This window comes from Adiantum capillus-veneris, chromosome 12 (genome assembly GCF_014529385.1).
Source record: "Adiantum capillus-veneris isolate H3 chromosome 12, ASM1452938v2, whole genome shotgun sequence".
Taxonomy (NCBI): Eukaryota; Viridiplantae; Streptophyta; class Polypodiopsida; order Polypodiales; family Pteridaceae; genus Adiantum; species Adiantum capillus-veneris.
This window is the reverse complement of record NC_140942.1, coordinates 32,701,466-32,713,353: the sequence shown is the minus strand read 5'-3', so window position 1 is coordinate 32,713,353 and position 11,888 is coordinate 32,701,466. Positions and strand designations below refer to the sequence as shown.

The following is an 11,888-nucleotide window of genomic DNA, read 5'->3' as shown; positions in this document are numbered from 1 at the left end:
CAATAAGACTCGATAATTATCTATGAAATGTACAGGGAAAATTCAAGATCCAGCAAGAAGTCAGCCTAATTTCAAGTTATGCCCATACACAATCACCAGGTTTTATCAAAAGTCTAAACTCTGTCCAAACCTACAAGAAGGCGGTAAAGAAACAATCACCATCCATTCATCAACAGACAGCTGCATAACCTAGGATCAAATAGGCCATCCTTATCACCATCCAACCCCATTGGTGAGGTCTAGAAAAAGTACTAAAACTAGGGATCCTCATTGCTAAACAGCCCCAATATTAGCTTATATTTTATTTAACCAAGGGTACCAAGACTAATCAAACATAAGCTTATGAGCTTAGGCATCTCAAGTATTAACCCAACAAGAGAAAAAAAAAGGCCTGAAAAGATTCTCCAAAATCAGAAAAGCTCCAAAATTGAGCAATTTTTAGTTTTCATTATACACAAAAAGTCAAAACTCAGTAAATTCTCCCATTCACTTCAGATGAGCAAAAAACCGTATCAACCATAAGGTATGCCAACCATCAAGCAACAGTTTAAGCTAGGCAAAACCCATATTCAAGGTACAAATTTTCCATTATGTCTGTAAAAATGCATACTAATAACTATAACAACCATCAGGTATTGTGAAAAGCTAGTGAATCTAGCAGGCTCCCAGAGAAAATTTGCCATATCATAACATCCAGTATCTCAGCAACATTAATTGTACCATGGTAAAGATTAACAACTTCTTTGTATAGAAAAGGATATCATTACTCAAAAAACATTACCATTATCTCCAAAAGGTAATTATGATAACTATCATGCCATCCCCCTTTTTAACCTAGTTTATGTTCAGAGTGAATAACACCAAGTAGTTAGCTAAAAAACCTGAGGCTAGAAACAAAATCCAGCATTAATTCCATGCAATATACGGCACTAGAAAGCATTTTACCAATTTTATACCACATCATACTCAAATGTGCTCCACCCATGCCACCAATATACAAAGTTTCAAAGAATTCAAGGCCCCATTCATTATTTACAACTTGTTAAGCATTGAGCATCAATATTTTCCATATATTAACTTGAGGGCATCAATATTAAATCCCACAACATAGATTTCAATAACCACTTAGCATGATGAATCAATTATGACATTTGGTATGGTCATCAACCAAGTAAGAGATGAAGAATAAAACCTGTGAGGCAGCGGGCATCACCACCAACACTATGTTGCAAGAGTTGAACACTCAAGACGCTATAAATCACCCTCTCTTACTTTCAATAGGTTTTAATGGAAATAAAAGAGCAAAACAAGGCTAAGTGAGAGTGTAGAAAACCCTCACCTTGGTGAAGTAGGCAACCCATCAGCCAGCGGAGTCCTACTTTAGTAGCTTCGAGACCAGCAAAACAAGAGTCATCGCCAACAAGAGGAGCCTTGAAGTTGTACAAAATCATAGTAAACCATCTAGAGAATCCATATTCCAACATAGTATGCAAGAGCTCAGGGTATGTAGACAATGGCAGGAAGTTGTGTGAGCATTGCCATAGCATCCGCGTAGGGGAGATCACCCATATGCAGGGCGAGCTCGAGTATAGAGAGTTAAATTACCACTCGATGTCCGAGGAGACAGAGAAAGATAAATGCCCCATTCATAATTTATAGTCTGTTAAGCATTGAGCATCATTATTTTCCATATATCAACCATAGGGCATCAATATTAAATCCCACAACATAGATTTCAATAACCACTCAGCATGGTGAATCAATTATGACATTTGGTATAGTCATCATCCAAGTAAGAGATGAAGAACAAAACCTACGAGTCAGCAGGTATCACCACCAACACCATAGTGCAAGAGTTAAACCCTCAGAGATGCTATTATCACCCTCTCTTACTTTCAATAGGTTTTAATGCAAACAAGACAGTAAAACAAGGCTAAGTGAGGTTGTAGAAAACCCTCACCTTGGTTAAGTAGGAAATCCGTCAGCCAGTGGAGTCCTACTTCAGCAGCTTCGAGACTAGCAAAACAAGTCATCACCAATAGGAGGAATCTCGAAGTCTGCACAGAATCCTAGTAAACCAGCTAGAGAATCCATATTCCAACATACTATGCAAGATCTCAGGGTATGTAAATAATGGTAAGAAGTTGTGTGAGCATTGCCATAGCATCGATGTAGGGGAGATCACCCATATGCAGGGCGGGCTCGAGTATAGAGAGTTAAACTACCACGTGGCGTCCGAGGAGACAAAGATAGATTTGCACAAAGGAGAAGGGTAGAGATCAAGAGGAGTACTTAGAAAAGTTAGACCATGATCGAGCACGAGGTATGCAGGGAAAGGCTACATAAAATAATAAGTCATTTTTTTGGGAAACCCAATAAATGTAGTAGGTGGACTTGCAAGGGTGAATTCCCCCATATGTTTATTATGTTAAGGGTTAAGTCCCATTAGCTACATTCTACACAATAAAGTCCGATCCTCCCAGCATCCACTCAATTCAAACAACCAGGTGGGTCTTATAGGGTTTAAATCCATTAGTGATCAGCTCACTCTTATCATAGCATAGAGAAGAGAAAAAGTTCTTCCATCACCTGTTGAGGACAAAATATGGAAATAGTAGTTGCCCACATGACAAAAAAATCATCACCTTTATTATGCCGAGCATATGCTAGATCCCACAAAGAGTACACATGCTAGATGTACTGCAAGGGGCAAGTAGGTGCACTGCTAGGGTTAAGCCCCACAGAGGGTAAACATGTTAGGTGCACCACAATGGTTAAATCCCATTAGCTTCAATCCACCCAAAAGAGTCAGATCCTTCCGTTGAGAACAAACCAAGGGAAGAACTTCAAGTAATTTCCACAGGATAAAAGAGCCATTAGCTTTATTAAGTCAAGGAAATTCATTCAATAATGACAAATAGAAAATTACATACACATGGTAATCACCCAGGCAATCATGCCTAGGTAAGCCATTAGGCACTTCGGTCAAGCTCGGTAAAAAGTTTAGTTAGCAAGTGAATCCTGGCTTAACAAGAGTAAATCAAAATCGTTTGTGTGTGTCAAGGATGAAGCAATCATAGCCATGTATAGTGAGTGAGTGTGTGTGTGTGTGCGTGTGTGTGTGTCACAACATCTCCATCTCTTTCTCTCTTTGTCAACATCGACCCCTGCTATCTCTCTCTATTCCGTATCCATCATGGTAAGGTCAATTGATCTATTTCATGGCCAAATATAGACTCTTGCCAAGTAAAGGGAGGTCTTCTCTTTCAATGATGTATCTATTGTGCCCAAGAACATAGTGTCCTTTGGCCGTATCACTGTAGCATTGACTATATGCAACCAAATCTAGTAAATCGTGCTTCTATGCTCCTCTTCACGTTTTCCACATACTCATCCACATGTTTCCGAGTAGAACAATGATGCTCGTCAACAGATCCTAGAGGTTTGGAGTTGGAATGACATTGAATAAAATTAAGCACGCCATAACATAAATGCTTGCATCCACATGAGAAGAAATCTAACATGGGCTACCTATCAAATTTTGCATGCAAATTTTGCTAGTTTTGGTATGTGTGTGTAGACCAACAAGTATGCAATGCCATGGCATGCAAACATTGCCCATAGGAATTCTGCTGACATCAACCAAAGCTTGTTGTGAGGATATCTCTATCTCTATACCATTGAACTAGCCAAAGCCCCTCCCCCCCAGCCCCCCGGCAAAAAAAAACAACAAACCCCATAGAGCCTACAAACATGCTCGTTGGGAATGTGGCTCTCTAAATTTGATAGGGCCTAATATTATTTTTGTGCATGTCAAAGTCGGGGGTCTAGGGGCAAAGCATCTGTGCCATTCATTTGGCCTCCTTTCTCCTACTAATTTCATTTGCATCTGTCAAATGTGTACCAAGTCAGCACCTAGAATATTGTGGAGCTTCTGCCAACCACAAAATCCCACTTCAGCACTCATAATCTCAAGTGCACTCGCCTGATGTCTGCCAAGTGAGCAGCCATAATTTTCAGGCTGTTGGATGTCTGCCAAGTCAACTGTTGAATTTCTCTGCAACTAACTCAATCACAGCATGCCACTTGTCACATGATCAATCCTTGCATGCATTGTCGCAGGTGACAGTTGCTGACCCACTTCCCGCAACTATGATGTGATCAATCCCTGCACACACTGTCGCAAGTGATAGTTGTTGGCCCCCTCCCCCCAATTTTGACGCCGGAAAAGGTCGTTGACCAATCTTTCCCCGTAATAAATACTCCCACGTGGCTCCCGCCGACCTCTGCTAGGGGGTCAATCAACAACCTTTCCCTACTCCTTCAACAATCAGCCAATAGAGAAGTCACGAGAAATTCCAACTTGGCAAGATCCTCGCTCCAATTTCCATTGGAGCAATAAGGTCTGTCCAATCTCAGAAAAATAAAAATTCTTTCAAAACATATCAAGTGCATAAGTGAAGGGTGAGCTTAGGAAATGAAAAGACAGATGAAGATGGGAAGTCAAAAGACAAATGAAGGTGAAAAGTCAAAAGACCTTTTGTGTCCATACAAAGAGGTGTTTCTCTTCTCCTTCATTTTTCCTTTGCGTTTTCTTCTCCTCTTTAGTGTTTTTTTTCCTTGCTCTCTCTCTCTCTCTCTCTCTCTCTCTCTCTCTCTCTCTCTCTCGCGCGCGCGCAAAATGTTGTATCCTTCCTTCCAAGCTAATACTATTGCAAATCTACGTACTTCGTCATTGCCCATTGCTATGTGCTATAGAGTAGCGAGTCGTTTTTTGTTGAGAGAATTTTTGAATTAAAAATACCTTTTAATTTTTTTGAAGCCATTAGGATTAGGAATACCTTTTGATTTTCTTAATTTTTAATTGGAACAACTATAATTTTTAAGTTTTAATTGGAGCAACTATAAATTTTTTAATTTTTAATTGGAGCAACTATAGTGGCAATTGCCATTGAATAGTGATTTTCTACCCTTTGCCAATGCCTTCACTCCGATATGTGTGACATAACAGAATTTCATGTTTAATTGGTGGATCAAGCTTACTCTCTAGCTACGAGGTCTCCATCATTGGCGCACATTGTTCAACTAGATCAAAGGTAATGACGTACAGCTTGAGGAGAATGTGAGGATCCTACAGAAGTTCTTTGCATTCATGTTTTGGCACACTTTGAGCCAAAAACCAATCATCTTACATATTTCTACAACAATGCGAGGTCATGTTTTACCAATGTAGAAGAAGGTCACTCTCTCTTTGCAGCTGCTCAATGTCGCAACCATTCATAGCATGGGCCGCTCAACAACGGAATGTTCATGTTCAAGCAATTTAACTTGACCATGATGAAGCACAAGTCCATTTTCGTTCGTTGGCATGGAACAGAACATGAGATGCAACATGTGAAGGATGGATTTGAGCACAAGCAAGGATTTCCAAAGTGCTGTGGGACATTAGACATGACACACATGAATATAGAGCTTCCAAAGGGAAGACACACACATTGGTTTGATAGAAACCACACCTACTTGATGTCAATACAAGAAATATAGAAAGACTTCTCGGATATAATGTGTGGCATGTCAACAAGTATGTACAATGATATCCCGGTTCTCAACAACTCTTTGTACCGGATGCCCTTTGATTCTCACCAACTCGCCTTTGGTGGAAGGAATTTTGCATAAGGGAGTACATTATTGCAAATGGGGGCTACTTGAACATAACTCGGTTGGTGATTCCCAACCCATGCACAAAGCAAGATATGGACAGTCGGGTTCGAGTACAAGCTATCATCGACTTCCTTATGAATGTGATTGTGCCTTATTGCATCGTGGGTAACACATGTATTTAGTTTGGAGGCTTCACATTGGAGAAGAATATTGCACTAATGGTAAGCCATAGCGCAGCAACAATAAGGCCTGCTCCGTCATCCACATTCAGATGCCTTGTTTGATCATATGAAAGGCAGCTTCCTTCCATGGGTCTCTTTATAAAAATGTTATGCCATTCACTTTTGGTACTTAATATTGAATGGAAGTTTCTGGTGAAAGAAGACTATATGGATTTTGTGGATATGGTCAGAAGATCACATTGTCTGCATACATACATACATGCCTTTCACATGAGCTCATGTTTTGTACTTTGTCTACTGAGCATAGGCAATTACTGCATGTTCTTCATAAAGATCTCTTTATTGCATTTACAATGGTCCATCGGTAGGAACCGGCAGTAAATTCAGAGTTGAGATTGTCAGCCCTCAGACACCGACCTTGACAGAACAAGGTCACATGAAGTACCGCATGAAGAGAGTGAAGGGCTTCTTCAAATTTCCAACAATAATAAATATTTCAAATTTTTCAAACAAATATAATATCAACAACGTTGCTTTTAGACATCCTGAGGAGCCAGTGCGGTGTGGGAAGGAAACATAACTTGAATTATTTGGTGCAAACAAAGATCATAGCACTCGTCGAGAAAGTTACTTGTGTCCCTTCCTCTCGTGAAATTTGATACTTTGATGGAATCTATGATGTATTGAGAGAGGCACACTTGTGCTCTTCTGCAATGCCACATTCTTTCCTGCTGCACTTGAAGCCATCTTCTCATCTCAATCAAATTTGCAAGCCTCACTTACTCTCTGCAAGGAGCTTCATTAGAAAGTCCACAAGGTGGTCTCCTATGTCAACGTTGCAATCACCGCAAAACAGTTGCCCTCGAATATTTCAGGGGCAACTCGTTAAGCAATAATTCATCCCATCATGATTTTGGATGACCACCAAGCTCTCCTTTTTTTTATTTTTCACAAGGAAATTGTGCTTTTCAAATTTCCTCAAGCCATGCATGATCCTTAACAGGTAAGTGATATATTTGTTTTATTGAAGCATGCTCAACCTATGTGTAACATGCCAATCCTGCCAAGGCAGCACAGAGCCCAACTCAAGAAGTGGATGTCCACAACGAATCTAAGAGCAATGTAGATAGCTCCAAGGCACATGAATAATCATGTGCATCCTGTGGATTGACCTAATGTGCACGGAAACTAGACCCAATCTTGCTTTCTTAATCGACTTTGATCAAACTTCTTGTTCCTTATCCCAAGTCACCGTGCGAGAGGAAGCCAAGATTTCATTTTGCAACGAGCACGACTGCAAACGCTAAAAGCAGGATGCCATGAGAACTTATGAAGGACCTCTTTCCAAGAACTCACCAAAAACATCGATGCTTTCAGCTTAATAGGCATTAAGAACATACCACCATGACGCATGGATCCGAGTTTTGCCTCATCTTCCAAGAAATATCTAGCTATAGAGACCCAAGGCTGCTCACCAATAGCCATGCCTTTAAACAATGACCAGCGAAGAGCTACTATGTGAGTCTCCACATTCAAGATTGCTTCCCCTCCTCTTCTTTTAGGTGTATATATGTGATCCCATGAAAACAAAGTAATCCTGATTTTTTGGATCTCTTTTCCATAACATAAAGCTCTCTCTCTCTCTCTCTCTCTCTCTCTCTCTCTCTCTCTCTCTCTCTCTCTCTCTCTATATATATATATATATATATATGGATAGCTCCTTGTCAGCAAGCCTATACAATCTCCCATAACACTACACTGCTCATACTGAAAAGAACTCACTTACAAATTACAAAAAACCATGCAAGTGGTATAAAAATCCACGCTGAAAAACAACCAGATGCAGATTCTCCATGTATATCCACCAGGTTGTGCTCACTTTTCAAAACTAGCACATCCCATTCATAATAGAAGCATAAGGTGGCTCATGAAACCCCACACACTTATCAGATTGGACTACATTAAAAGGCTGATACCTTCGGGATGGCCTCTACAAGCATTTGGAAAAAGAAAAGGAGCACAACATTTAAACAATCCAAAGCGCATAGGTAACGAATCGCTTTTGATACATGATACTAGATCCATAACATTGCAAGAAGGGTGTGTAAAAATGCCCTCCACTGTGCCCAACACCGTACCAAACATGATGCATATTCCTGGTAACCCGAGACGTATATAGCCAACAACAGAATTGTGCAAAGAGGTGCAAGACACGTAGATCTCACTTCCATCATACAGATTTACACTAAAGTCGCACAAAAATACATGACAATGAATCAATAGTAAAGAATCGATATGCAGGGTTAACCAGTACCTGCTGTGAGTGGCCATGGCAGCAGGCCAGTTCACTCCTTGCAAAATAACATTGTGTTTGCGATTTTCTCTTCCAAAAGTGCCATATCTTCTGGCTTCAACGCCAATGCCTCCTTCCCATTAGCAGTGCCATTGCTACTGATGTTAACAACCCCATTTCCATTCAGATTTGAAGGCAGTACCATCCTTTCTTGCAAGTAGAAGAGTAGAAGCCTCTGAAGAGCAGCAACTTCCTTGAGGCGAGCCTCCACCTCTGCAACTCGCTCTTCGAGCTTGCTCTCACGCTCAGAGAGCCGTCTGTCGAGTAGATTTACAAGCTCACTGTGAATAACCTTTTGAATCATGTGGGACCTTTTGTACTCATCCCTTTCTTGAAGCCATTCCTGCGCATAGTCGCAGCTCTGCCATGCCTCAAACCAGGGACCTCCTGAAGTATAATGGATGGCCTTAGGGAGAGTGTTGCTACCCCGAGGCATCTCATTGTGGCCGACCAGGAAATTCCATGTGAAGGAAATGGACCCAATGTCCTTATCATCAAGCCACAAGAATCTGTGCAGAAAAGCCCCTGATTGTGCATTCACAACAGCGGGCGTCAGCACTCGATTCTTCAGATGTGAGCAGTTATAGAGTACCATGGAAGACCAGTTCTTGCGAGGGTATGTTGTCTGCACAACTCCATCCATTTTGGTGGCTGTTTTGGGAGTGTAGTCATGCTGCACACACATGATGGCATACTTGTCGTCAATGAGCTCTGCAAGCTCACGAATGTCAGCGGTGTAGAGAAAATCACAGTCGACAAACATGGCCCAGCCATCAAATGCAGCAAGGTAAGGAGTGAGGAACCTAGTGAAGGAGAACTCTGTGCTTTCGGTGGGATCTTTGTCACGGGTGTAGATGCCGCTGCGGCGGAGCTCCGCCTGCTTGATGGGGATGACATCAATGGGGAATGTGGCATGTTTGAGCAGAGAATGGCGGCATACCTCGAAAGCCAGATCTTCACGGGTGTCGTAGCCAACAAAGATGGGGAGCTTGGTGATGATGCGGCCACTTTTGCAGACCACAGGTCCGCCCATCGCTGGCGAAGACATACTGAGCTTGCAGATCAGGCAATGGCGAACTCGCCTAGAGTATAGAGCACGCTGCCATGGCGCTCTTTAACCGCAAGCAGGAAGGTGACCACCAAATGACTCGTGTGGTGTTCCGCTTTAACAGGACAGTGGACACCTAGAAGCTGGCATCCATCATATGCTATTAGCTTATTATAGCCGCCAGGTTGGCCTAAGGGCTTTTTACCGTGATTGTAATTTGTCTCATACCGTTTTTTATTGTCTCTTCTTGGCAGCATCTCATTGGAGGAAGATAATTAAAATTAGACATGACCTGGGAGCATCTCGTTGGAGGAGATAATTAAAACCAGCGATGACGAAAGATCTGCATGACCTAAAGAAAAAGTTATAGTCGTGAGCTGATTCTCGAAAAGCAAGGCGAAGTTAGCTAATTGTGGAGCACACCCAATATTGTACATAGTAGGAAAGGAGGGAGGGGGGGGGGGGGGGGGGGGGGGGGGGGGGGGGGGGCGCGGGAGAGCGAGAGAGAGGTGCAATCAGCTAATTCTGGTTTGGTGTGTAAAATTCTCCCGTAGGATATGAGAGTGATGGCTAACTTGGCATTCCAAGAGCAAAGTTTGCTCACTAGCACACCACTGTTTCAAATGGAATGAAGGACAAGGCAGCGGTGGCAGATACCCGCCATGGCCAAACCCAACCCCACTCCAAAGCACAAGACCAAGTTGAAGCAGTCGAAGCCTATGTGTAAGGGCCACCAGGCCACCAGATTCTACCTCTACGTATGATCCTCTTCACCACGAAGACATGAAAGTAGGAGTGCTTCTTTATGTTGCTCGGCCCTAATTGCTTGCATATATAGTTGAAGTGTCGTAGTGGCTTGCTTGTGTGCGTGTAATCCATCTTTAGAGCTGCCCCATTTAATAATGGAAAGGCAAGACGGTTGCATTTTCTATTATCCCCCTCTAAGTTTAGTTGCTATGAGATGTCAACAAAGATTCACTATCGCTCTATACATGCCACATTTGGGCATGTCTATGAGCCGCCGGGAAAATTCTACATGAATTCTAGGCTTCACATGGTTGACTTGGCAATGCATCTATGGAGTGATGGAGAGAAATTTACTACGGAGACCATTATATAAACGTATGCATGTATGTGGGTGCATGCATGTCTGGTGTTTAAAATACACATCTTGATATTGAAATGGCCTTTGATGAAATTTGGCAAGGATGTTATATTATCTAGTTGATGCTTTGCATGATGGAACTGATATTTACAATCTTTTGGATGCCTAATACAAGTTCATATTGCAATTTGTTTTATGTGTGAGCAAGGCACTCTCTGGCTTCTTCTACTCGTGTGAATTTATATTCAAGGGAGAAGGTTCATTGATGTTGTTGCAACTTTTAGTTTCGTTAGTTATTAGACAGGATTAGATCTTACACCTGTTAGGAAACCAAAATTTTCACGTATCGTAGTGTTTGGCATTTAAAATCTACATTTTTCTATTATTTGTGTCCAAGTATGCCTACGTTAACTTTGTGGAGAATTGTTGATGAGCACGTTTGTGAAGATGTGGTAGACGATGGGTCTGTATATAACATAGGTAGAGTAGCTTCAAAAGCAAAGATAGGAAGGAGCCTGGAAAGCAACACCTCTCATTTTTGGTAACTTGTGATAGCATTATGAGCATATTAACTCGACACCCTTTTGCGATAGCATATGTTTGTATTGTTTAGGGGATAGAGTTCTGTGAAAGAATGGCGTCCTTGAGGCTACACCGTAATTTGGTTACATACGTTGTGAAAAAAATGAATCTTGACAAGCCAATCGTTGTAGTTACGGTTTCAAATTTTGGGGGCACATTGTACCTTACACCTTTCTTAGATGGATTTTTGGCAGATGCCTTTTATCGGCCACTTTTGGGGGCCATTTCAATATTTGCTTCCATTCAAGTTTTTTTTACAGATGAACAATACAGCAGATTCAACCTACCTTGAGAGCAAGAACATTAGAAGTAGTGTAGGTAATGGTATGCATGATAGCAAAAGTGAATGTCACAGTCGACATGTTGGCAGAAGTCACAAAAGGGATGACGACGGCAAAACACATACTAGTGGAAGGCAGTAGAACAACGTAAGGAAGCTTTGGGAGGCAATCCATCCAAGATTGTGCTTTGATTCATATGACCAATACCAAAGGTACATCTATAATCCATATTTTGATTTCCTCTATGTGATCTCCAAAGTACTTAGATTCCATCATGTACACATTAAAGTAATTAATATACAACATTTCTATTGAAAAGATTGTAGATAAAGGTGGCAAGGATTGAAGAATTTTTGTGATGCCCCACATGGAATGATACTTGTATTCATAAAACATCCGTAATGAGTTCTCCTTGTGCAACTGTAGCGTTTTTACCATAAAAATATCCCTTCAACACTGGAGGAGAAGCATAAGCCCGACTTCAACACTAAAGGGGATAAAAGTGGCAAGGGAAGGGTGTGTTCCCTACAGTATTATTATAAATGTGGAGAATAGTGCCAACTCCACACCATACATATATATCATATGTATGGTTTTTCTTTTTTTGATGGTCACAAGCATCCCAATGCAGTAAATGCATCTCTTTCCATCCTATAATATCATAATGCACAAATTT

At 41.3% G+C, this 11,888-nt stretch overlaps 1 protein-coding gene across 1 annotated transcript; it reads right to left on the bottom strand.

Annotated features, from left to right (window-relative positions):
• Positions 1 to 8,034: 8,034 nt before the first annotated feature.
• Positions 8,035 to 9,377, bottom strand: LOC147445544 (protein CDI-like). Its single transcript, XM_086525026.1, has one exon. The coding sequence runs from the start codon at positions 9,242 to 9,244 to the stop codon at positions 8,189 to 8,191; it is 1,056 nt and encodes a 351-aa protein (XP_086381152.1). The 5' UTR covers positions 9,245 to 9,377; the 3' UTR covers positions 8,035 to 8,188.
• Positions 9,378 to 11,888: the final 2,511 nt, after the last annotated feature.